We start from the raw sequence: 26,910 nt of genomic DNA, 5'->3' as shown, positions 1-26,910 counted from the left end.
CAGAATCTAACTACATAGCCCTGAGTGGCTTGAAACTCACTACACAGATTTGGCTGGCCTTAAACTCACAGAGATCCTCTTGCTTCTGCCTCTTGAGTGCTGGGATCAAAGTCATGAGCCATCATTCCTGGCCCTAAAATAATTTTTAATTTTTAAAAAATGTACATTGGTATTTTACCTACATGTATGTCTTTGTGAGAGTGTCAGATCCTGGAGTTACAGACAGTTGTGAGCTGTTATATATGTGCTGAGATTTGAACCTAGGTCCTTTGGAAGAGTACTTAGTGCTCTTAACCACTGAACCATCTCTCCAAGTCCCTCTGACCCACAAACAAATCTTTTTCTAAAGATTTATTTATTTATTTGATATATATGAGTGCTATGTGTATATGTGTGAGAGTACACACACACACACACACACACACACACACACACACACACACACATATATATGAGATGGTTATGAGCCCCCATGCAGTTGCTGCAGTTGCTGGGAATTGAACTCAGGACCTCTGGAGGAGCAGCCATTGCTCTTACCCTATGAGCCATCTCTTCAGCTCCCTTCAAATAAACCTTTAAAAAAAAAAAACCCAAATTCTTGGTGTGGTGGTACATGCTTCAATTCTAACACTCTGGAGCCTGAGGCAGGCAGATCTGTGAGTTTGAGGCCCGCCTGGTTTACATAGTGAGTTCTGGGCCAGCTAGGCTACTCTGTCTCAACCCCTACATCCACAACAAAAACAACAAAAACAAAAGCAAACTAACAAACAAACAAAAACAAAACAAAAACAAACCCAAAAATAAAAAATACGAACAAAAAAAACTAGACATTTTGTGTTATCAATACTAAATTCTTATACTTCACGCCTTACAGTTGTTGCTCACATTTTCAGTAGTATAAAGCATTTGTCTCTCCTTCAATCTGTTATTTCCTTCAAGGGCAGAAATCCCTGAGAACTCCTCATGATGTGCCTGGCACTTAACACATACTTTGAGAGTGCAGCAGTCATATCTTTACTATAATTCCGGCAAATTCAGGAGCAAAGGTGGGAGAATCGCAAATTTGAGGCCAGCATGAGACCCTGTTTCAAATACACACATGCACGCGCGCGCACGCGCGCGCACATACACACACACACACACACACACACACACACACACACACGCACACACACTTTAAAATAAACAAAAGAAAATGAGCAGAGATTGGGTGGGGTCTTCCTGAGTGATTTAGAGGAGAAACAAGATAGAGGACGCGTTTTGAGGAGAATAGGACTCTTGGAAGACAAATTGTGGATGGGAGGTGGAAGGGAGTGGATTTTCTTTGTGGAAGGTTATGGGGGGAAATGAAGAATGGGCATGCTGTAGAGTCAGGGGGGCACTTGGCAAACTCCGCCCAGAGCCACGATGCCCCTACGAAGTGACGCAGCGCGGTTTGGCCGCTGTGGGGCGCCGTAGCTCGCTCTGTTGCCAGGGGAACGGGCCCCGCGCCGGGCAAGGCCCAGCCTGCCTTGGCTTGGCTGCACAGCCAACGGGTCCGAAATAAGGCGGAAGGACTCTGAGGCCCAACCTCCGTCCGGGATGGAGCCGCGCTCCGGGACGCGTCTCCTTCGTGTCCGGGGGACTGACTCTGCCCGGACGGTCTGAAGTGCGGCCGCCCTGGGGAGGGTGGACGGGCAGGGCGGGGCCGAGCCGCTGGCTGACCTTGGCAGGCCGCATCTGGCGCGGCCGCCACCACGCGCAGGTGAGGAGCGGCTGCGGCGTTTCTCACCTCCGAGCCTGGCCCGAGCCATCGGCTCGCGCTGAGCCGGCGCCTGGCGGGACTCTGGGCCCGTCTCGGCCTGCTGCTGGGTTTCACCGACCCGGCGGACTGCGGAACTTCCTTTTATAATTAATCAGGGCCATAGATCCGCACTGAGCGCCCACCGATTGCCAGGCTGTGTACCGGGCGTCCGGCCTCAGAGCAGACGTCTTCAGTCTTCCGAACCCACGGAGAATTAAGGATGGGTTGGGGAAAACAGGCGCCAGACACGTGACTAGAGTAATTTCTGGTCTCATTAAGTGCTCTGGTGGGCCCTGAAGGTGATTCTTAAGCTGAAACACGGTGGTTGGAAAGGAGCCAGGATTGTGAATAGGGGGAGGGTGTTTCTGAAAGAGAGAAAAGCGAACACCAAAGTCCAGGCAGCAGAGTACTAGTATGTATGCGAGGGGACAGTTCCTAAAGTTCGTGGTGAGGGGTTTCAATTTCTATCACAGAACGTGGAGGGAATTACTTGAAGAGTTCGATGAAATTTCAAAATTTCAGAAGGGCTTTATAATCTCTGGCTGCTGAGCAGAAGTCATTTGAAGATTACCGTAGTTAAGTTAGTGTAGCTGAGCCTCCTGGAACCCACAAGTCTCCCTGCCCTCATCTGTGCACACGGAATGTCGTTGTCATGTTCTCGTGTCACATGTCTTGAGACAAAGTGGCGGGGGTGGGGGAGCCCACATCTGAGACCAAGGACTAGAGAGATCTGTGGGAACAGTTTGAAATAACAGGACTACCTCAGAGTGTTGAATTAAGTGAATTCCGTGTAAGCGCTTCAAGCAGCGCCTGGCCTAGAATAAGTGCCTTCTAAGTGGCAGCGATAGCGGTTATTATGAAAACAGCATAAGGGCACTATGATCTTAGGGCAGCAGAGATGGTAAGAAGTGGGTGGGTGGCTTCACTTTCTTTACCCAGGGAGAGAACTAGGTTAGATGAGGGTGGTCACTACTTTTGTGGAACTGATGTTTTGTTGTGGGAGACCAGCTGTATACAGATAATCACCAGGAAATGCAATAAAAGCAGCTGTGGTGTTTAATTAGCCCCATTTTCTCCCCCTATTGTTTTTCTTACTTTGTTCTGTCACCCTTTGTTCTTAATGACTTTCTTGGTGGGTGTTCCCCAAGGCTGGCTCCTACAATCACCAGTTGATTTCCTGGTTAAAAGTCAACAACCCTTGCCTCCTTCCCTTGATTTGGTTTCTGGTCCCCCCAGTGCTCTGGGTTTCTCTTGCTGAACTTGTATCCCAGAATTTGTGGTGGCTGCTCAGAGGAGAATGATACAGAAATGTTTGCACAGCACGTCAACTCAGGAAGCATTTCAAGTTTCTCTTGCCATAGCAACTGACTTCAGTGTATTGTTTATGAGAGAGATTGCAAAGGCCCAGCCACATTATTTGAGACCAAAGACTAGAGAGGCCTTTGAGAACAGCTTTAAGTTCTAGCTTATTTTCTGGAAGTGATGTGATATGTATCCCTCAGTTGAACCACAGCCATTTCTCAGACTGTTTAAGAACAGATTTTTCTGGCACCTGTGGGGAGTTTTAATAAACACTGTACTTGCCCCTAGAAGTCTTTAATAAATGATTCATTGCACTTAAACCAATGTGCTCTGCAAACCATTTTCTCTCCAGCTCCTCTTTATGTGGTCTAAACTGTGGCACAGTAGACATCAGTGAGAATTATTTTAGAAGCAGATCCTGGGGAAAGGCTGAAAACATGATTCAGAGATACTCGGGGAATCTTAGGAAGGAGAGCAGCTCAGGAGCGCACCTTTCCTATGGAGTGCATCTCTGCCTTGTTCTGGGGTCAAAGGGTACTAACCGGCTCTCGGTCAAGGGGCGGACAAATGTCTCGCCCAGCAGCTCTGTTGCATGCCCAGTGTCTGTTTCCAACTTTGACTAGACCCCTAAGAGTGCCAGGAGGTTCTATGGCTCTTCCTCCCAGCACTGAATGGCTCAGAACTGCCTTCAAGGGTGAGAAAGCCCTTCTACAAGCACTCTTGTCAAATGGTTGTTAGGCAGGAATTCCTGGTTTTTCTGGGCTGGTATAAACCTCTAGCTCACACAAGTTCACTTGGTTCACATGGCAGCACAGTGGAGCAAGGAGGGCTGGAGGTGACATCCTTTCAACTGTTTATCTGGTGTGTGTGTGCACGTGCGCGCGTGCGCCTATGTTGGTCTCCTTGCTGGGGATTTAATCCAGGCCTTCCTTTCCACAGAGCTATCCTTTTTTTTTTTTTTTTTTTGAGATAGATTCTCACCTTGCTCACCTTGTAACTTTGTCCTGGAACTCACAGAGCTCTGCCCACCTCTGGGTACTGGGATTAAAGGTCTGCACCACCATGCCCAGCTACTTTATTTTTTTTAAAATAGTAAGGTTTTTAAAAATTGAATAATACTGACAAACACACAGTAGAAACAAATAGTACTAGATCTTCATAGTAATTGCCCGTGTTTGGGTTCTGCCATTTCCTTCCCAGAGTACTCTGGGCCTATAGAAAGAGATATCTGTCTGTCTGTCCCTCTGGTTGCTTGTTTGTTTTGACACAGTCTTGCTATATAACCCCAGGCTGGGCCTGGGACTTGCAGCCCTAGCCTCCCAAATGGTGATAGTCTTTAAAAAAAAAAACAAAAAACCAAAATACACAAACACATTAATATGTGCATTTGTGTATGTGTTTACCTGTCACATATATTGGATCTCTTGGAGCTGGAGTTATAAGTGGTTGTGAGCCTCCTGGTATGGGTGCTGGGAATGAACTCTAGGCCTCTGGTTAAGCAACAGCTGCTCTTTTTATTTTTTATTTGTTTATTTTTTAGGTTTTTTTCTGAAGACTGTAGCTGTCTTTAGACACACAAGAAGAGGGCATTGGATTCCGCTATAGATGGTGATGAGCCACCGTGTGATTGCTGGGAATTGAACTCAGGACCTCTGGAAGAGCAGTCAGTGCTCTTAACCACTGAGTCATCTCTCCAGCCTTTTGACTACTTTTTAAAAAATATTTATTTTTATTTCATGTTTGAGTGTGTTTTACCTGCATGCATGTCTGTGTCTGTGTACCATATGCATGCCTGGTATCCATGGAGATCAGAAGAGAGTGTCAGATTTCCTGGAACTGGAGTTAAAGATGGTTTTGAGCCACCATGCTAAGGTTGGAAACTTGGTCCTCTTTAAGAACAGTAAATGACCTGCTGCTGAGACTTCTCTCTCTAGCCCCTTGCCTTGCTTTTTATTTATCTGATAGCTCAGTCTACAGTTGTGTGTCTTGCTCGTTCATGTAACTCTATCTTAAAAATAATGTCATGGTTTGCTTTTGGTGCTGCTAGCATCCCCTTGTATATGTGTACCATAGCGTGTTTATATTTGTTTTTGTTCTTTGTTGTTACAAGGAACAATACAATGAAGTTTTATGTGTTAGAAGAATGTAAGATAGATACAGCAGTGGCATGTCTGGGCCACGGGTTAAATGTGTCCGCAGGTTTGGTAGACATTGCCAGTTGCCTTCTGGTTACCTGAAAGAAGACGCCCAAAGAAGTGGGATTTGTGAAATTTGCCCCCAGCTTCCTTGAACTGTGAACAGCAGTGCAAGAGCCAGAAGAAGGCTCTGTCTCCAGGCAGCCCCGATTCTTGTTTCCATGCCCCCACAAGACCCCAGTGTTGTTTTGAGACAGGGTCTCCTATATAGCCCTGGCTGTCCTTGAACTCACAGCATGTAGAACATGCTGGCCTTGAACTCACAGAGATCTGCCTTCCTCTGCCTCTGGAGTGCTTGGCAGTAAAGACTGCACCAAGCTGTCCAGCTTCACGTCACTTTATCTGACCCAAGCAACTTACCCTCCCAGTTTCTTGACTTCTTCTTTGCTATCCCTCTTTATTAGTTGAGTTGATTCTGAAGTCCTTAGGCACCTTTCAGGAATCCAGGGCTGCCACAGGCCCTCTAGGGCCTGGGCTTAGCACTTCAGTCTAGGTGCTTTAGCTGGCTCATGCACAAATTTCAGAACAACAGTCTGAATTTATTTCTACTATCAAATATTATTTGATCTAGGATCTTGGCATCTTGCTGTGTTACCCAAGTTGTCTTTGAACTCATAGGCCAAATGATCTTCCTGCCTCAGCCCCCTGGCTGCCTAAAGTTTTTCTTTGTTGGAATAATGATGGGCAGGAAATATATCAGGCATGCAGCTGTTATACCATTCATTATGAGAACCCAAAATATTAAGATTTCCTTCCTTCCTTCCCCCCTTCTTCCCTTCTTCCCTTCCTTCCTTCCTTTCTTTCTTTTTCTTGCTATTTTAAGACAGGGTCTCACAATCTAACATTGGCTGGGCTATAATTTGATATTTAGAACAAGGTTGGCCTCAAACTCAGAGATTCACCTCCTTCTCCTTCCAGAGTTCTGGGATTAAAGTCACTGGACTACTTTTGGCCAAGATGTTCTTCATTTAATTTAAGCTTAATATAGCTTTATATCGCCAGACAGTGGTGGCACACTCCTTTAATCCCAGCACTTGGGAGGCAGAGGCAGGTGGATTTCTGAGTTCGAGGCCAGCCTGGTCTACAGAGTGAGTTCCAGGACAGCCAGGACTACACAGAGAAACCCTGCCTCGAAAAAACTAAAAAACAACAACAACAACAACAACAAAACAAAACAAATATAACTTTATATCAATTAAGGAAGCTTAATTTTATTTTGAAAATGTTATTTAAAGTTTTTAGCAAGTGAATGTTAAATAGAAAATATTCTTGTCATCCTGGCAGTGGTTTTCATCTTGTAGGGACAAGGGAAGGGCCTACATATGCTCTTCAGTCTTCCACAGATGTCAAGCAAGTCTTTGACTTAGGTGGCAGATGCTTGTGCCTCTTAACAGTCTGTGTGTCTCCTTGCTCTTTTCTCCCTTCCATCCTTGACATCTTTATGTTTTGTCTTTTTAAAGGAAAAGGTCTAGGTACTCTTCAGCCTGCCAGACATGCAGCAGGGGGTGCTATATGGGCAAGGAGAAGCTGTGAACCTGACCTTAATGCAAAATACAGGGCTGCTGAGCCACACTGCCCCCCCTACTGGGACAGTCTCCTGCAGTGTTACCTTATCCCATGTCTTTTCTGGTTTTGTTTGTACCCTCTTCTCTACTGAGACTAGAAACCAAAGCTGTGTGTCTTGCTGTGCTTTAAAATTCCTTTGACTCCCTATGGCATTTTCAGCAATGCCCAGAGTGTCCCACCTGGGCCTAAGTGATCCTGTGGCCACTCGGGGTTCATTGCCCCCTTGCATATTCCATCTGAATGGCTAGCCCTTGCAAAGCACTATGCAAACACTCTTGTACTTACTGTCCCACTGTTGCTCTGTGTGTCTGGGCCTCAGAAAGGAAAGCTGGAGAGGGCAGGTACCTAGCCTCATCTATATTTATATCCTAGTACACACAGGCCTGGGCCCCAGTAAGCCTTGCCTGCCAAGGGCTGAGTGGACCATCTGGCCATGTTTTGGGGAAGTAGAGCCACATATCTTTCAGTTTGGACTCCCAGGGTGCTGTTGAGAGGGAAGGACAGCCAGAGAAAAGTCCCCAAGCCTGATGACAAGACTTGATCTCATCTGTGCATCCCATTTTGGATTTCGTCCAACCTCCCAGCCCTTGTAACGAAAATCTTTTGGGCCAAAAAATTTGTAGACTCCAATTCAATGATAGAAAATATTATCAAATTCACAGTTTGCTCTCTTAGGATTTGGGGGCAGGAAGCATCCTCCTGGCTTGTCCTTTGTATCTGTTCCTGAGTGTTGCTGCTGCTTTGAAGGCATTCATCCCTGCATCTGAACTCATAACCAAGTGCCACCTCTCTGAACCAACAGTATCCTCATTTAGAGTCAAAGCTGCCCCTATGAATATTAGCACCAAGTCTCCATCTTAGGATGGTGAGTACTCCTGCTTCAGGACTCAGGGAATTTAACACTAGGGAGACCTGCAGTACCTGTCAGCCATATGCCTCTGTTTGTACAGGGCTTTTCATTTGTGGGGTTGACAAAGCCAACACCAGGCTTTGGGTTTAAATTCATACATTCCCTTCAAAGTGCTTACTTGCTTAGGTGGGATATAGCCCAGGTGCTTATGTAATGTATGCAAGGCCCTGGATTCAGGACTGCAGAATATTGTCCTGATGGTGGTGTTTCTGAGCCCATTGTAGTCCACAGAGATCTGCCTCAGAGAACTACAAGTTCAGCTGAATTGATAGGGCTTGACCCCATGACCTTTGCTTATCTCCACAAACCAAGATGAAGATTTGCTCATTCCAGAATGTTCCAAAGAAAACTTGTCTGTTTTTATTTTCTTTGTCACCTGTGGTCTAAATTTGGACCCAAAACTTGACTTGCCATTTTTTGATGGCTGATCAGCCCTGTACCTTAAGGCAGTTTCCAAAGAAAGAAACAGACATGTGGCTGATAATGCCCTATTTTTGTTAGTGGCCATAGACTAGGTAACAAGACAGAGTGGTGGCATATTCTTTACAATCTAAAGGCTATCCTGGCCTATAAATCAAGTTGAGATACGTGGAAAATCTCTTAGTCAAATTATCCAATGTCTTCAGCTAAATTAAAAGGAAAAGTGGAGAAAATTAAAAGGAAAAGTGGAGATAGAGAACCCATATGTCTGAATACTTAAACTGGACATGTTGGCTCATACTTGCAATCTCAGATCTCAAGGGGATGGAGCAGGAGGTTTACTAAGGGTTTGAGTTAACCTGGGCTACATAATGAGTTATAGGTTGGTCATAGCTGTAGAGTGAGACTTGGTCTTATTTTATGTTTTTGAATTTCAGTGTATGTTTTTCCTTGGGGCCTTTCACTTAAGAAAGCAACTTCAGGACTCAGAGGGGTCAAGGATACCACAAGAAAATCTACAGAATCAATTAACCTGGGTTCATAGGGGCTCACAGCAACTGAACTGACTGACAGCCAGGGAGCATGCATGTGACTGACCTAGGACCCTGCACTTATGTTACAGTTGTAGCTTAGTCTTAATTTGAGACTCCTAACAGTGGGAGCAGGAGCTGTCTCCGACTCTTGCTGGTTTTTTGGGTCCTTTTTCTTCCTACTGGGTTGCCTCACACAGTTTTATATGAGAGGAGGTGCCTAGTCCTACTGCAACTTGATAGGCCACGTTTGGTTGACATCCCTGGGAGGCCTGAACTTTTCTGAAGAGAAACAGAGGAGGAGAGGATGGGGGGGGGTGGTCAGAGGGAAGGTGAGGTGGGATATTGGGAGGAGAGGAGGGGAAATTGTGGTCCAGATATTAAAAAAAAAAAAAAGTGACCGATCTCAGAACTGTGTTCACAATCAGGCTGTAACTACTCTCCAGTGCCTGGCTCTCCAGAGTCCAATGGAAGGAGAAGTAGCTATGGTCTGTATGCTGTGGCTTGAGGAAAGCAGACTGCTTGCAAATCAAAAGCCCTTGGAGGTAAAGCACCCAGGAAACTTTGGTTACAAAGCCACTTGGAAGAGTGCACTCTCTACTGGGGGTGGTGGGATAAAAAAGCCCTCACTGTTGTACATCTCTTACTGTGGCAGTTAGTGAAGTTAGATGCTATCACTGAACTAGTCACAGATTTTTTTTTTAAAAAAAAAAACTCCCCTTCCAGCATCTGTTATGAGAAACTGCTAAACACTTTAAAACATGGGCCAGCATTGCTCAGTGGGTAAAGGCACTTGCTGCCAAGCCTGACAACCTGAGTTCAATTCCCAGACCCACATGGTGGAAGAAGAGAATACACTCCTCTAAGTAGTCCACACACACACACACACACACACACACACACACACACACAAACACACGCACACAAACACACACACACGCGTGCACACACACACATACACACACGAACATACATGAACATGAGTGCACTTATGAATACACACAAACACTGCAGAAGTTATTACAATGGCAAGTACTTCATTCTCAGTTTTTGCTTTTTAGCTGGGTGTGGAGGCACACATCTGTCATCTTGGCCCTGAGGAGGAACAGGCAGATCAAGACCAGCTATGGCTACATAGTGAGTAAGAGCTTGCCTCAAAACAGTTTTTCCTCTTTTCCTATAATTGATAGTTCTGGATGTTAGATTTTTTTTTTCTCCCACAGGATCAAAAGGTATGCTTTTGGTGAGGCATAGTGGCACACACCTTAAATTCCAGCACTTAGGATGCAGAGGCAGGTGAATCTCTGCCTGTTCAAAGCCAGCCTAATCTACCCAGAAAATTTCAGGATCGTCTACATAGAGAGCATTTGTCTCAGAACAAATAAAATACATGTATAACTGTGACTGAAAAAAATAGGGACAGGAAATCAGATATTGGCCATTTTCCCATTGTTTGTGTGAATTCTTCTTTTTGAGACCTGGTCTCACCATAGATCCCTAGCTACCCCAGTACTTACCATGTACACCAGTGCCTTGAACTCACAGAGATCCATCTGCCTCTGCCTCCTGAGTGCTGGGATTAAAGGTGTGTCTACTAAACCTAGCATGAGAATGGATTTTGAATATATAAAGATATAAAGTATTAATGCTAGTCAAAATATTCCAGTCAACAAGTTTTGGCAGTTTAGCTTTATAGCAAGTATCAATAAACCTGCTAAATTCTGAGTAATAGTATTTAGAATTAAAAATATAAATTTCTTTCTGAGGGCAACTAAATGGTTTTCATTATCATTTTAATCATATGGTAGATTACATTCATTGTACTTTTCTGAGTTGTCCTATATGTAAGTATGTGCACATGCGCACATGCATTGTGTATGTCTAATCTAGGGCATCATATATGCTAGAGAAATCCTTTACCACCGAGCTATATCTCCAGCCTCCAAGCCTATGTTTTAATACATCTGTCTTCCTATTCCTGTGGAAAAGTAACAGCAACCTCAATCAGTCCTACCCTTTTGGACCTGGACCTTATAGGTCCTTCTAGACCTTATAGATCATCAGACACAGGAGTACATTTAATTGTCCTGCAGCCTAGAAATAGGAGACAATCCAGAGAGCTATTTAAAGTAATTACACTTACTATGAAGTGAGCATTTACTTGTAAGATTTGCCAGCAGTATCACTGATGTACGCATCCTAGGAGGCATCCACACCCCGTCTTTTCAGAGGAGGAATTCTAGTCCTCTTGCTAATAAGTGCAAAGCCGAAAGGCAAACCGAGGTGTGCTGGTTGGTATAAGCTTGGCCCAGGGAGCGGCACTGTTTGGAGGTGTGGCCTTCTTGGAGTAGGTGTGCCCTTGTTGGAGGAAGTGTGTCACCGTGGGGGTGGGCTGTGAGACCCTCCGCCTAGCTGCCTGCAAGACAGTCTTCTGACTATCTTTGAATGATGATGTAGAGCTCTCAGGTCCTCCTCCAGCACCATATCTGCCTGGATGCTGCCATGCTTCCTGCCATGATGATAATGGACTGAACCTCTGAAACTGTGAGCCAGCCCCAATTAAATTTTGTCCTTTATAAACTTGGCTTGGTCACGGTGTCTCTTTACAGCAATGGAAACCCTAAGACACTAGACCCGTTTCCTTCAAAGCCAGGGAATCTCTGATCCTGTGTACTTCTTTTTGAAGATGGGCTAAGGGATCAGAGGACTTGACCTAAGTCTCAGAAGAAAACAAAGGCCACTCTATTTAGCTTTGAGATGAGACCATTCAGAGATGACTTCACACACTGCCATGCTTGGCCTACAGGAGTCTCTCAGCCTTAGGAGGGCAGAGGGAAGTGTGGCTTTGAGTGAATGTCCGGTAGTCAGGGTGACAGTCAGTTGGCAGAGGATGTAGGGTTAAAAGGTATGTCACTGAGTAAATGTTATGGCCACATGGAAGGGGAGAGATAGGAGGATTGAAGGCAGAGCAGACAGGCAAGCTGGCTTGTAATAGTTCCGTTTGAGAAAGGTACAGACAGTCATGTTGATTAAGCGAATTGAGAGTATAAGAGTTCTTTAACTTTGATTACTGACAGAGACAAGGTTCATACCTCAAAGTCTTAGCACTGAAGCTTAGGGTATAGTGTTTTTAAAGGGAAAACCCATAAAAACCACAATTACATCAATATTAAATGAGGTCACAGTAACCTTGAAACATTTTTTTAGATAGAACGTAGTAGTTATTTCAGACACAACATGACAGTTTCATTTATATTTTCAGTTATTTTAGTTTATGTTTGTATAAACACTAATTATTTTGGACTATGGTCAGGGTCATGGAAACCCTAAGAGCGTTGCCAAGGCAGATATAACTGTTGGACAGATAGAGGGCTGAAAACTGGCTGAGCAGCTGCAAAATGGAGTCAGAGCAAGATGGTATTACCTTAGTCACCTTGAATGGCCGGAATTATATATTGGTTATCTTATTCATATTTGGCTTTATTTCAGATGTTTTCAAGGCAGCGAATATTCACTGAGCATCTACTATATACAAGGTATAGCTCCTAATTCTTAGGGGAGGAGACATGGGGACAGAGGTGAATGAATTACAACATGTCCACTGTCTTTGAGGGAAGCTAGTATAGCAACATGGTGGACACAGGAATGGCAGTCACACTCCCAATCAAGACTGAACATAAGGGGCCTTGACTCTGTTTGGGACCCCGGGGAGATCTTCCTCTCTCGGGGATGCTTGTAGTGGCCAGGCTGCCCCGGCTGCAGCTTGTGCTCTGGGAGGTCAGTTACTGCAAGCAGAGGTGCTGAGGTGCTTGCTTTATTGTCTACTTCTATGTGACTGCAATGACAGTAGCTGACAGAAGGACGCAAAGATGACCCTCATTGTTTCAGGGGTTCATCATGGCAGAACAGCCCATTTCATGGTGGTGGAAGCTGTTTACATCATAGCGGACCAGGAGGTAGGCAGGAGTAACCCGTGTAAGCCATCTCCAGACCCATCTCCTCTGATAGTCCTATCTCCCAGAGTTTCCGGAAGCTCCCCCAAACAGCCTCTCTAGCTTGGAATCAAACACCCATAACCTGAGCCTGTGAGGGACATTTCAGATTCAAATCATATTAGAGTTTGCTGATTGTAGGTAAGGGATCTTGAAAGACTGTCTAGCTGCCTGGGTGGTTTTTTGTTTTTGTTTTGTGTGTGTGTTTGTTTGTTTTTTGTTTTTGTTGTTGTTGTTGTTTGTTTGGTTTTTTTGTTTTTTGTTTTTTTTTGCAAGCTCCTGGCCTTCCCACTAAGAGTGCAGAACTGTCCTGTTTCCCCAAGCATAACACTGTCTGCCTGGTTTGTCAGTCCAGAAGACACTGGTAGACAGTCTTTCTCCTGTAAGAACAAGCTAGTCAGTCCCCTGCTCTGTGGGAGTTTTGGTCAGCAACTGGACGTCAGCTCGGCAGGGCAGGGTAGGGGGTTGCTGCCCTCTGGTGGTCTGGCTCTGGCCAAGGCTTAGCCTTTCTGTAGCTCTTAGTGAGTGAAAGGACATTAGACCTTCACCCTCTAGGTAAATCAGGCCCCAAGTGACTGGGAAAAACACGCTCATTTCTTCTGCTGGAAGGAATCAAAGAAGAATCTTTCCTTCTCTTGTGTGTGGGCTCATCCCCAGCTGGGAAACCATAGAGAACCCCTCTGAACCACAGGGGAGAAGTTGTTGGTCTCTGGGCCTAACGGGATTATGTGTCTGCCAAGCAGCGAACAGTGAGGCCAGATCTTTCTAAACACCCTCACTGCCTGTTTCCTTCAGCAAAGGATAAGGGGCCCCCCTCTCTGACACTTGATTTGGATCTCAGGACGGAGGTGACTAATCCTAACAGAATCAGCATGTGTTCTCATCGCTCTGGCCCCAGCCTGATATTGTTACCAGATGAGAACATGTCTTATTGAGTTTCACTCTTATGGCTGTGGAGATAGGACACTTTGAATAACGGGCAGCCACACGGTGTCCTGAATAACTCTGGACCCTCCTCCCATGTCCTGGCCAGGCTGGGGTCAGAGTCTGCTCTTGAGTTTTGGGACAGTATTTTATTACCACCCTGCCTCCAACTGCATATTTCTATTAGGCTAGGGCCCTAGGTTTCCCTGCAGAGTGTATAGCCCCTGCTGGTCCCTACCATCCTGCTAAACCTTGGCTATAGCCAGGGCCCTCTGCTCCCATTGGACCTTTTTAGGCCTAATGCTCTCTACTCTTCTCCCTTTGGAGATGAACATCTGCAACAAACCCTCCAACAAGACAGCCCCTGAGAAGAGTGTGTGGACAGCGCCCCCACAGGACAGTGGGCCTTCCCCAGAACTGCAGGGCCAGCGCTCTCGTCGAAATGGATGGAGCTGGCCCCCACACCCGCTCCAGATTGTGGCCTGGCTGCTCTACCTCTTCTTCGCGGTGATTGGCTTTGGGGTGCTTGTTCCCCTCCTGCCTCACCACTGGGTGCCTGCTGGCTATGCTGTATCCTTGGAATACATGGGACCGGAAACATTGGGGTGATGGATGGTTGGAAGAAGGCAGAAGCCTGAAGCTGGGCGCAGGATCTTAGGGAACATGTGGGGTAGAGCAGGGTTGACATCAGTTGATTCTCTGCCAGGCTTCAGTTGACCTTTCCTCTGATAAAAGTGAGTGGACAGCCCCAGAGTTTTTCAGAGCACTTAAAACACCAGAGAGGGTCTCACAAAGATTCCTAAGGCTTCTGCAGACTCATTATACCTGAGCTAAAGAAAGGGCATGTTAGGGGCTGGGGATGTAGCTCAGCTGGTAGAGTGCTTGCTGGCATGTGTAAGGTCCCGGGTTCAGTCCTCATTTGGGACAGCAAGTTTGGGAGCAATGATTCCACTTGTGAAAGAATTTGTCATGGTATAGCTTTCCCATATAAAAAGTTTCTTGGTACACTTAAAATGTGGTTTTATTTATAACCACATTGTTTTGCTATGCCTGGGAATATTTACACGCTTATTGATTTTAGGATGAGGGTGCTTGTGCCAAAAAGTAGCACAGATATGTCTTTCAAGCTCCTGGGAACAGGGACAAACACTAACTTGCTTGAGTCTTATAGTATAGACTGTTCTGGTCCTGGCTACAACCCCAAAGACCTACAAGGCTGGGTGTAGGTGGTGTTGGGTGCAGTAGCCTCTGTGTGCCCCTGTCTAGAGAGTTCCTGTTCCTCTCTGCTGGCATCAGCCTCCTGAAGAGGATTTCTGAGAGAGAGAGAGAGAGAGAGAGAGAAAGAGAGAGAGAGAGAGAGAGAGAGAGAGAGAGAAGAGAGAGAGAAGCTGAAGAGCATGTGTCAGCAGGGCCTGTTCTTAGCTCACCCTCCTCGGGGCTATGCTGGTCAGAGCAGCTTCTCCAGCCCTCTGGTTCAGCCTCCTCTGTCACACAGGAATGATTCCATTTGCTTCCAAGGGCTGGGTTGAGAATAAGGGCGTATTAGTTAATGTATGACCATAAAGGGCTTTAGCTATTAATGTAAGTGTGCGGGGTTTTTGTTGTTGTTGTTTTGGGTTGTGTTTGTTTTTGTTTTTTGGTCTTTTTTTTTTTGTTTTTTCGAGACAGGGTTTCTTTGTGTAGTCCTGGCTGTCCTGGAACTCACTCTGTAGACCAGGCTGGCCTTGAACTCAGAAATCTGCCTGCCTCTGCCTCCCAATCCCTCCTCTGCTGGGATTAAAGGCATGCGCCACCACCCCCCAGCCGCAAGTGTGCATTCTTAACCCAGAGCCCTGGGCTGGTAAATGACAAAAGCAGCTGAATAAAGGAACTCTAGAGAAGATTGTCACCCTCAGACACTAGTAGTGTCATTGGGGCCTTTCTGATTCACAAGAGTCCAAGGCTAGAAAATCAACTGGGTGAATGAATGGGAAATGACTGTTCTTAAGGTGACCATGGGCCTTAGTGTGGTTAGGTGAGACATTCTCCTGTGGTCTGGAATAATTCCATCACTGACTGGGTTACCCAGGTAACCTACATGCAGGGCACCCAGAAACCTAAAGTAGTAGCCACCTGGCTTGGAGTGAGGAGGGTCAGAGCAAGTAGCAGTAAACAAAAGCACTTACATTTGCCACACACTTGACAGGGATGGTCCCTATTAGTCCTGTGGGGAAGACAGTATATTAGTTATGTTTTTCTTCTGTGATGAAATACCATGGCCAAAAGCAACTGATGGGAGAAAGAGTTTATTTTAGCTCATGGTTCCAGAAGGTTAGGTGATGTTCATACTTGTGGGAAAGGTGTAGCAGGAGGCAGGAGCAGAAAGCTGGCTGAGCACATCTCAGCTGCACACAGGAAGCAAAACAAGGCTCTTAACCCTCAAATCCTGCCCCACAATGATGTCCTTCTCATAAAGGTTCTATAACCCCCAACAGTGCCACCAGTTGGTAACCAAGTGTTTAAATACATGAACATTTCTCATTCAAGACCTTATGAAGAAAGATGCTCAGACAGGATAGTGACTTTCTGAGCATCATACAACTTGTACCCAATGAGGCCAGATGGGCTATTCAGGCTGAGGAAATGGCAGAATTTGAGGGTTTGATCTACTTCCTGCTTTCTCTTTTTCTTTGAGCCATATAGGAGCTTCCAGAGCTACCTAGTCTGACAGCCTGACCAAGGCTCTATGGTTCCATCAAAGTGTCCTTCCATTAAACAGGCTCTCAGGACCCCTTAGGAATGAAGTGGGTACCAATTTCCCACTGTGGGCCTAGAATGGCCCTAGGCTTTAGGAATTCAAAGATGAGCTCTGGGTGCTTAGGGGCCAGGGGGAGAGGAGATCGGTGGGTTGGACACATTGGTCACACCCCATGTAAATGTTGGGAAGGGCTCAGACAGTAGTCTAGTCTGGCACACATCTGGCAGCATTCCTGGTGCTTGCAACCTCCTTCTCCCAGCCACCTTTGCATTCATGTGTGACTCCCCTTTCCTCCTCTGCTGACACTGTTGAATTACCTCCTCCTGAATTTTCCACCTTCCCTTCCCACTGCTCCCTGCCTCTCTGACCAAGTAAGTCTCCCCTGTCTGTGTGTCCCTGCTTCTGGCTACCTACTGTAGCCAGAGACTTTTTTTTTTCTTTTAAGATTTATTTTATTTATTTTATGTGTATGAGTACACTGTAGCTGTACAATGGCCATGAGCCATCATGTGTGTGGCTGCTGGGAATTGAACTCAGAACCCCTGCTGGCCCCACTCACTCTGGCATAATTTACTGCAGCTGTCTTCAGACACACCAGAAGAGGGCATCAGATCTCATTACAGATGGTTATGAGCCACCATGTGGTTGCTGGGATCTGAACTCAGGACCTTCGGAAGAGCAGTCAGTGCTCTTACCTGCTGAGCCATCTCACCAGCCCAGGCACAGCACTCTATCAACTCTGTCAACTCTGTCTCAAGACACAGCACACACACACACACACACACACACACACACGCCCTTTCTCTTTCTTGATGTCTCTCTTTTCCCTCCCGTCCTCCCTCCCCTCTTCCTTTCTCCTGGCCATCTCTATCCCTACAGCCAGAGCACTCTTTCAAAACACACACACAGCTCAAAATCTTAAGAAACAAGGCTGAAGATCCTCACTAGGTCTGCATGGCTCTCTCCATGTGCAGTGCTCCTGTCTCTTCAGCTTCCTTGTATTTCCGTGTTTTGACAACTGTGATGCCTTCTTAGAAGCAAGCCCTGGCTCACCACCCAGCGGGTCAGAGGTCAAGAAGTGACAGTTCAATGGGCCAGTGTGGTTGGGAACTATGCAGTGACTGATACCTAAACTGCACAGGTCCTCTACATGTTTTGAGATCTTTTATTTCTTTAACATTTAACATTGAGAGAGCTCACATGGAAGCCTAGAATTTTGTTGTTACTGTTGTTCCCTTTGAAAGCTCAGAATTTGGCAGCATGCACCCTCATTATTATATGATAGTCAATAGCTGGGACAATATTTCAGCCACCCCTCTGTTGACACCTCTCAAGTTCCTGATATCCATAGCACTCAGCCCCAGTCTTTTCCCTCGGCCTTGCCTTCCAAGGCCCTGTTGTACATTCTTCTCCATATCTCAGCTGAGATGACACTTCTTCAGGGAAGTCTTCCAGATCCTGTTTACTAGATAAAGTAATCCGTCACAAAGCAAATCCTTTCATCTAACTGACCTGCTATTTGATTAATAGCTGTGCTTTCTATCATGCAGCAAGGTTCTGAGTGCTCAGAACCAACTCTCTATATTCCTTCGTGCCTGGCACGAAGGAAAGAACTGTGCACACAGTTGAGTGAATGAATCAGTGATGGAAGCTGGGAGAAGGTGGGAAGCTCAGTGTTTGCCCACACTGAGTGTCTAGAGTTGGGAGAAGCCAGAGCAAGGCAAGCTTTGGCTCTGGCTAAGGCATGAACTTTAGCTAGAGAGCCACTTAGAGCCACTGTAGGCCTCTATGCAGGGAAGAGCTTAAGTATAGGCTTTTGAAAACTCACTTCTGGGACCCATGCAGGTAGACCTTGGAGATGACTGTTCTTTAGTAACCTAGGCAAGAGGTGAAGAGCTGACCCATAGTTTTGGCCATGAGGACAAAGAGCTCAGGGTCGAGCTTACATTTGGCTCTTTGAGCTCTGGTACAGCACATTCTGGAAGAGCCTGGCTCATTCAGACAGGTAGAGGAATTTGTCTACTGAGTGAGGGTAAGAATATAGGACAGCTGATGGATAAAAGATGAATAGTGCTTAGATCCTGAGTGATAGAGGGATGGTATCTGTCTGGCTAGCAGGAAGATAAAGAAGGATCATGTGTTGAGTAGGTGAAGGGAAGAAAGAAAATAAGGTAGATTCTTGCCTGGGTAGAACCTGTTTGTGAGTTTGTGTATAGATTTTGCAGCCAGTAGGTAGCATATACTCATTTCCTGTATTTGGCTTAGCTAAGTCCTGGGAAAGCTTCATTTCAGTTCCAGGAGTTAGCTCCAGTGTCCGGCTAACCCTGAACATGTAACGCCATCACAGATGCTCAGCTTAGGGTGCCAAGGACCTGGACTTGAGGTGGGGGAAGCTCATGTCGATGAGCCCTGTCTGCAAGTGGTTCTCCATCTGGCCCTAGTGACTGAAAGGGAGTAGCTGCTTCCGTCTCGGAAGTGGCTTCCTGTGAAAGCAAGAAAAACAAGCTCAGAATTTCAGCTATGGTCTTTGGACTTTAGAAGGTGATGTCTTTTAGTCTCCTTCACCTTCTGGAATCTGAGACCAGAAACTGGCTTGTACTGGCCTGAAATGTTAAGGCCAAGGCCATTTGGCTAGATTTCTTGGTGGCAGTAGTAAGTCTTTGGACTCCATTATCATATGACTTTTTCATCAAGGGTCTAGGGGTCTGGTAAAGAAGCTTGGTGAGGAGGCTCCTATGGGGCAGGAGAGCATAGCATAGGCAGAGTCTCCATATAAAGGAAATCTGCATGGACAGGAGACGGGGTGGGACTCCTGGTTTGCAGAGCATGGACTGAGTCTTTAACCTGCTGGGCTAGTGCATGGGGGCCATCTTTGCTGGCCACCTTGTGGTGCACCTGACTGCTGTCTCCATCGATCCAGCAGATGCCAATGTGCGGGACAAGAGCTACTCTGGGCCTCTCCCTATCTTCAACCGCAGCCAGCATGCACATGTCATTGAAGACCTGCACTGCAACCTGTGCGACGTGGACGTGTGAGTGCATGAGTGTGAGTGAACGTGTGCTCACACCAGGCTTCCTTGTGACACTTACACCTCTCAACACGTATACTTTCCCTAATGGGGAGTGTGGAGGGTGGGTGTGCTGGGCCACGCCTTAAACTCCAGCACTCAGAAGGCAGAGGCAGGCAAAACCAAAAAGAGTCTTGGTGGACTGGGCATGGTGATGCTTACCCGTAATCCTAGCCACTGGGAGACTGAGGCAGGATTTCAATGAGTTTAAGGCTAGTCAAGGCTACATAATAAGACAGATTCAAAAAACAAAAACAACAAAAAGTTTGATGGAGTGACCTGGGATAGTGATTAGGGGAAAAAAAGACCAGGCATACATAGCATTTCCTATAGCAAAACCAGAAGGCATTTGGCAGCACTAAAAACATTTCTAAATGGCTAGCTCTGCCAGTGACAACTTTAGCCTCTTGAAAGTACCCAGATAGGGGAGGAGGGGAGTTAAAGCTTGAGTGTTCTGTGCTAAGTGCTACATTCTTTAACAAAAGAGCCAGAGCTTACTGCTCAGAAAGCTGGATGGTGTGTCCTGAAGCCACAAAGCCACTGAGCAGCAGAGTCAAGGGCACACTAGCTGTCTGGACCCCAGCATGTCCACTCAGTCACCCAGGAGGAGTCTGAGGCAGAGAGGCCAGTGGCTCCAGGCCTCCTGCTAGTGAGGAGAGGAGACAGAATGTGGAACACCCATTTTTCTTTGGCAAATTACAGTAACTCTCTGGGACTCCTCCCTACATTATTGGAGCTTTGTCCTCTCCCAGACTCATATGTGGGTTGAGGGATAGAGTGCAGCCCAAGGCCAGCTCCACACTTGGAATGTGAAAGCCCAGAGTAACCTGTTAGAAGGGGTCTGCCTACAGGAACCAGAATGCCTACTGCCACTCCCTAAGCATCAGCCAGCACATGTTCTGAATGGCTCTGGCAGGTGCTCTCCATGAGTGATGGAAAGATGCACTGCTCTCCCATGCTCATTTGGGTCTTCCGTGATGCGACCCCACTAATATCCTGATGTGGCCCTCGCTCACTTGTTCTTTGCCCATGTGTTTTGTTAATGGCCTTGGATGACAGCAAATACCTCTCCTTTTGGCTCCTTTATAGTTAGCCCACACAAGTCTTATGGAAGAATGCCAGAAAAATTCCAGTAGGATGGCAAGGAAAGTGACCCCAAAACGGAGCTGTTAGAAGTGCAATTAAAGTACCAGTTGGGCAGCTATGCATTTTGCCTAGGGTCCCACACCTGTATCTTGTGTGTGGTCTGGCACAGATGTCCTTGCTTGGAAAGGATGCCTCCTTTCTTTCTCATGTGACCTTTACCTAGGTGTGTAGTTCAAGAGTAGGACCTCACAAGGCACCCTTCTTCCCTCTACCATGATCTGAGCACCTTCTCCAGGGGTCCCACCTCCTGTTTCCGCCAGAGGGCGCGTGCGCTTCTCATTGTAGGAAGGGCAAAGGTGCCTGTGGGTAATCAGGAACCAGGCTTGACTCAGGTCGCTACACAAGGCAGCTGGGGCAGGATGGGCTGGCTGACCATGAAGTGCCTTCCCCCAAACTTCCACAGGAGTGCACGATCCAAACATTGCAGCGCCTGCAATAAGTGTGTATGCGGCTTTGATCATCATTGCAAGTGGCTCAACAACTGCGTGGGCGAGAGGAACTATCGGTGAGAATCAGCTGGGGCCTGGGCTTTCCTGATTGATTGAGGACTGCTTGTAATACAGTATACAGTTTGGGTGGGAATGTGCACACACTGAGAAGGTGATAGCGTCTTCGAGCTCTATGCCTGTGACTTCTGAGGTGTTGGGGTCAGGAGCCTGGCTTCTTAGTAAGCCGGAGCTCCTGGTGCTGACAGCTGCCTGTGGTCGGGTCAGGCTCTTTCTACACAGTGTGGCGTCTGCTTTATTGGGTGTTCTGCTCCTGGTGCTGGTGGCCACTTATGTCTTCGTGGAGTTCTTTGTCAACCCCATGCGGCTTCGTACCAACCAGCACTTTGAAGGTCGGTGTGGGTTTTAGAAACAGACTTGTTTTAGTTAGTGCACCCCTGATCCCTGGCTAAGTACAGCTGCCTGTGCCCTGCAGTCTTGAAGAATCACACGGAAGTGTGGTTTGTGTTCCTGCCTGCTGCCCCTGTGGAGACCCAGGCTCCTGCCATCCTGGCCCTGGCCGCCCTGCTCATCCTTCTGGGCCTGCTCTCTACAGCCCTGCTTGGCCACCTGCTCTGCTTCCACATTTACTTAAGTAAGTGCCTCCTCCAAGCCTGCCTTGAAGGGGATGGAGTCTCGACTGCTGGGAGGCACCTTTTGGGCTGTAGAACCTTGCAGTCAGAGACCTTACAGTGCTGGCTCTTTGTTGTTGGCCTGGTTTTGCCCTACTGTTTAGTACACGTGTGATAGGGATTTGAACCTAGTGCTGCCTGCCCTCCCTTTTGGGTTCTGGGCTTACCTCTCCACTCCTGACCCGTGTCTTCTCATACCCACCAGTGTGGCACAAGCTGACCACCTATGAGTACCTCGTGCAGCACCGTCCAGCTCAGGAGACAAAAGAGACCCACAGGGAGCTGGAGCCATGCCCCCGCAAGGTGCGGTCCATTCAGGTATAAAGGACCTGAGAGGTGGGCGTGTGTGTGTGTGTGTGTGTGTGTGGTGGGGAGTGAGGCCGTGCAGCTAGAGCCATGGAGGAGACCATATTCGGGAAGCAAGCCTAGAACAACAGCTACAATGAGGTCCTGGAGATGCAGGACCCAGCCTAAACTGGGCACACAGACACTAACATAGCCAAAAGGAGCCCCGTGTGTTTCTGTAGTCCCGTGTACCTTCCTGTGCAGGCACTGGCCTGAGGTAGAGGAAGCCAGTGCTCAGTTGACACCTGGCTGGGTTAGACTGTAACCATCAGCTCTCTCCATCTGTAACTTTGACTTCTTACATCTTACCCTATTTTAGTTTTACAACAAGGACAACTGTTAACAGTCCATGTTAGAGATGGGCATATTGATGTGCAGAAAGGTTAAAAGACAGCCTGGTCTGAGGAGAGTTAAGGTCTCTGTGCCTAGAGAGCAAGGGACCCTGCAACCTAGGCTTTGGCCTGCACAGCCCAGCTGCAGACCAGCCTGTCCCCATTCCCACGCCCCTGGCTTCCTGAGGTCAGCAGCTGGGGATGGAGGTGGTCCAGTCTCAGAGCCCCTAGGGACTGTGAAGGCAGGGGGCCCGCGCAGGCTTGCTGGGAAGGCTGAGCTCTGGATCCCAAATCCTCATGGCAACTGAATACAAACACAGGCTGGTGGGCGGTTTGGAAAAGGACCCTGCCTCTTTTTCTCATCTCCAGGGCTTGAACCCTGCCAGTGGGCCAAGCTGAAGAGTGCTACCAACTAGGAGAAAACCCCTGACCTCACCATCCCATACATGCCCCGGTGCTGGGCACTAAACTTTATACAGATAGTGGCAGCCATCCTAGAGTATCTGTAGAGTATGTAGGCACGACTTGCTCTGGGATGCCCAGGCTCCAGGCTCCTGTACTCTCTGCCCTGCTTAGGCTTTGGGCCCAACTGTGACAGCAGCAAAGACATTTGATTTACTTGTTTGTCCACAGCTAACGACAGGGCAGGCCTGTCTGGGAGGAGCCAGGAGCTTGCCCCCTTTACAGAAGAGAGAGCTAAGGCCAAGGGCCTCCAAAGCACCATTCAGGAATGTGGCAGTGTTTGAAGGTCTCTGAGGAAGGGCAAGGCTCAGCTCTGAGGAGAGGAGAAGTCTAAGCAGGCAACTCCCTGTGATAGCTTCACTTTCTCTTAGCTGGCTAGGGCTTGGCTTCTAGCCTATCCTGGAGTCTAAGGGATCCAAGGTAGCCAGTTTTTGCTGAGTTCCAACTGAAGGAGAGGAAGACGTGAGGAAAGTGGCCGTAGGGACCCAGGACTTGGCATTAACTTCCGATCCCTGTGCTGTTCTGCTTGGGCAGCTCTTCATCCTCCCCCAAAGGATCATCCTGGGCAGAGTTTGAGCCTGGGGCTCATCTGGGGACCTCAGTATTTGCACCTGTGCAGTTAGCCAGTGGTTGGCTGGGCTTTGTCCTAAGTCCCTAAAACTCTCAGAGACCCGGCAGGCAGCCTCCCAACCCCCACCCAGCAGGAATTTGGGAGGGGCCCCTCTCTAGAGCCGTTGCCCCCAAAACATAGGCTTGTTTTAGAGACGGCTTTCTGTTACGGTGTCGTCTCTGCCTTAGTCAGGACGCCTCTGTCACCATGGAAACGACTGCCTAGCAGGCGACAGCTGTCTGGGTGCTCTCTCCAGCTCACTGGCCCCGCCCTTTGCCCTCTGCCCCACTCCCTTTCCCTGAGGTGGCTATTCCCTGGTCTTTTATTTCTTCACCTGCAGTTCTCTCTAGCGAAGCTGGGGCACCTGGCATACAGTGCCAGCCTAGCCACTCCCAGCCCTTTTTGCTTGGGTTCCTTCTGCTGACATCATACCTTCAAGGTTCAGGGCTGCAGCACTGTTCCGTCACCTGTACCCTTCTTTGTTGGGGAATAAGGACAACAATGACTGTGCTTACATTCTCCTTCCCAGAAGCCAGTGTGGGTGCACATAGTATGCTGGTACACTGAGAGTGTGGGTGCACACAGTATGCTGGTACACTGAGAGTGTGGGTGCACACAGTATGCTGGCACACTGAGAGTGTGGGTACACACAGTATGCTGGTACACTGAGAGTGTGGGTGCACATAGTATGCTGGTATACTGAGAGTGAAGGGTGCACACAGTAGGCTGGTACACTAAGTGAGGGGTGCACACAGTATGCTGGTACACTGAGATTGAGGGGTGCACACAGTAGGCTGGTACACTGAGAGTAAGGGGTACACACAGTATGCTGGTACACTGAGATTGAGGGGTGCACACAGTAGGCTGGTACACTGAGAGTAAGGGGTACACACAGTATGCTGGAGACCCCCCCCCCCATGTTCACAGCCTGGAGTGCACAAACTGGCCTGTAAATAGCTTTGTGATTTCACTGAACAAATTAGTTCAGTGGCTGGAGCCCTAAGAGGAGCCAGGGGCAGATGAGGGCAACTCTTGAGTGTCTTGTCCCTATGAACCTTAAGCTCCCCAGTTTAGGCACACTGGACCTAAGGGCCTGCAGCTTTCCCTTGGAAGAATAGCTGCAGCTTGACTAGATGAAGTGAGTCCTTGTGATGAGGTAAGGTTTAGAAATGCGAGTGTGAAGGCTTGCAGAAGGGCTTTCCCAGCACATCATCTGAGAACCAGGAAGACACCCCTAGACCTCTGGGACTTGGGGCCACCCAGCTATCAGAGAAGCCAGTAACAAGGTGTGCTCAGGGCTTAAGATTCTCTGGATCTACACATAGTCTCCTAGCCTTCCTGACCTCTCTCTCCCAAGGAGATGGAGTTCTACATGAGGACCTTCAGCCATGTGCGTCCAGAGCCCTCTGGCCAGGCTAGGCCAGCAGCATTAAATGCCAAGTAAGTGCCACCTGGCTATTCCCATTGGAGGTGGGAGAAAGGGTAGGTCAGGGTCAAAACATGGGTCTGAGTCCAGCTCAGCAAAGTCTTGGATGGATTAGTGTCTCTGTCCTGCTAGGAAGGGAGCTTCTAGCAGGAGGGACTCCGGGGCAGCATCTAGAGTTTGCTCTCTGGCTTTTACCTCAGTCCTTCCCAGTTTCTTGCCACCCAAGGCCAAGTGGAACCACCACTGCCCTCCTCCTCAGACACACTGGCTCTGCCTCCACGGATCCAACCCCAGGTAGGAGGGACTGGGTTTGGACCTCTGCCCAAGAAGAGGGCGATGGAAAAGAAGCCTCCACTCTGATGAGTACCTCTGCTGCTTTTGGCAAAGTGGGGTCTGGGGAAGCAGCCCACACTTCCTTTGTCCTTACAGAAAAAGAGGAAGCGGCGTGTGTATAGATTGCCCAGGTCTGGGGTCTTGGACCGAGAGCTCCCGCTGCCTAGGCTACGGGGTGAGCACTGCTCTCTGCTTGGATTCCATTGGATTAGTTCGAGGGAGGGAAAGGTTTTAAAGCCCTAGCTGCAGCCCTTGTCTCAACCTAAGTTCCTCTCTGTGCACAGAGACTGGGACTCCTAGCCACCACTCCAGTTCTTCATCTGATTCCACCAGTGCCAGCCCAGTGCGTGCTGGTGGCTCTGCAGGCGCCTACTACTCCGCATCAGCTGAGTCCATGGAAGAGATTCCAGTGGCCCAGACGCGCCTGGGCAGTGCTGCACTGGGCATCCCAGGAGCCAGGGGCCGAGAGTCTGGGCTGGCTCTACAGGCACGTTCACCTGCTGTTTTTGTGAGTCCGAGCAGTGGCGAGCCTGGAACACCTGGAGGCGGTGAAGACAGCCTGCCTTGGCCCAGTAAGGCTGAGGATTAGAGACAGGAGGGCCTTGTAGGACTGTCTAGCCAGACTCTATGCAACACCCCACGTTCGCCGAAACGAGTGCACTTTAGGGACCTCAAGGCCGACAGGATCAGCCTTCCTTACCCAAGACTCAGCAATATCCGCTCCACCAGCCCTGATGCCCCAATAAACTTTTTTTTTAATGTTTTTGTGTACTTAATGCTTATTTTCATAATGGAAAAATTTGTGGGTCTCACAGAAGCAGAGCCACCATTTATTGCTAGCATGGGGCGGAGAATGGGGTGGGTTAGGAAAGGTCTCTAGACAGGATTTTTCTTTTAAGTGTTGGGAATCAAAAACATGGGATCTTGTTCAAACACGACCACTCTCTTCTGTCCCTCCTTCCATTTCCTTTGTAGCCCAGGCTAGCCTCGAAAATTTGAACCTACTTCTTCAGTCTCCCCAATTCCCAGATTGCAGGCATGTGCCACCACACCTAGCAAGGTTATTTAGTTTAGTAGTATTTGCAGTTGGAGACTGAAGAGGAAGCAGGTTAGGGAGGCGCATCAGAACAGAAGCTGTGAGGTGAGGAGACGAGAATGGGAGGAAGCAGCCATTCTCGAGGTTCAGGAATTGCTTCCATCAAAGTACCCGGCATTTTGAGGGTGGGGGGTTAAGCATGTGTGATCCACTGATTGTGTCAGTCTTCCCCTAATGCTTCAGAATCTGGCTTACTGAGAACCTAGGAGTAGGTGAATGCCACAGGTTTAGCTGCAGTTGTGGTCTTTGAGCTAGCTTATAGCTTAAGATCCTTGTCAATGAGGAGCGGGACCCTGTTCTTTTCTTCAACTCAGCTCCTAGACAATCTCAGGTTGATTTTTTCAGAAGTCCCTTGAGGGTTGGGGATCCCAATGGAACTTTGTGGGGCTGTTTTCCCATTGGCCATGGAAGTTCCTATCCTAGGACATCCAGGACTGCAGAGGGCAGCTCTGGCCGCTTGAGGACCGCGGTTGAAGGGGAGGAGCAGGATAAGGCTGTCGCTGCAACTCTGCGGGCCCAGCGCCCACAGAGTACATAGGGCGGGGTCTGGTGGGAGGAGCTAGCGTGACCTTGGTCACTCTCCCGCCGAGACAGCCTAGGGGGTGGGACTCACTGT

At 48.0% G+C, this 26,910-nt stretch overlaps 1 protein-coding gene and 1 long non-coding RNA gene across 16 annotated transcripts; one reads left to right on the top strand and one right to left on the bottom strand.

Annotated features, from left to right (window-relative positions):
* The first annotated feature begins 1,458 nt into the window (after window positions 1–1,458).
* Zdhhc1 (zinc finger DHHC-type containing 1) lies at window positions 1,459–25,964 on the top strand. Of its 15 annotated transcripts, none has more exons than XM_031341179.1 (16): window positions 1,460–1,744; window positions 7,522–7,711; window positions 9,135–9,251; window positions 9,768–9,843; window positions 12,196–12,242; window positions 12,554–12,662; window positions 13,950–14,192; window positions 19,216–19,391; window positions 20,977–21,078; window positions 21,287–21,411; window positions 21,495–21,653; window positions 21,896–22,008; window positions 24,797–24,879; window positions 25,066–25,159; window positions 25,295–25,373; window positions 25,483–25,963. In XM_031341179.1, the coding sequence occupies exons 6-16, from the start codon at window positions 12,576–12,578 to the stop codon at window positions 25,785–25,787; spliced, it is 1,566 nt and encodes a 521-aa protein (XP_031197039.1). In that variant the 5' UTR covers window positions 1,460–1,744; window positions 7,522–7,711; window positions 9,135–9,251; window positions 9,768–9,843; window positions 12,196–12,242; window positions 12,554–12,575; the 3' UTR covers window positions 25,788–25,963. The 15 variants fall into 15 exon arrangements, with proteins under 15 accessions (XP_031197047.1, XP_031197045.1, XP_031197051.1 ...); XM_031341180.1 differs by having other exon boundaries at window positions 7,509–7,711; window positions 9,153–9,251; XM_031341178.1 differs by having other exon boundaries at window positions 7,509–7,711.
* On the bottom strand, window positions 18,593–20,866 carry LOC116070054. The gene is made up of 2 exons (XR_004110263.1): window positions 20,818–20,866; window positions 18,593–18,842 (listed from the first exon to the last, which is right to left on the bottom strand). It is a non-coding gene; the product is annotated as an uncharacterized LOC116070054 (long non-coding RNA).
* Window positions 25,965–26,910: the final 946 nt, after the last annotated feature.

The sequence above is a fragment of the Mastomys coucha genome, unplaced genomic scaffold, assembly GCF_008632895.1.
Source record: "Mastomys coucha isolate ucsf_1 unplaced genomic scaffold, UCSF_Mcou_1 pScaffold22, whole genome shotgun sequence".
NCBI classification, from domain to species: domain Eukaryota; kingdom Metazoa; phylum Chordata; class Mammalia; order Rodentia; family Muridae; genus Mastomys; species Mastomys coucha.
Note: the sequence above shows the minus strand (reverse complement) of the source record. Positions and strands in the feature narration are given on the sequence as shown.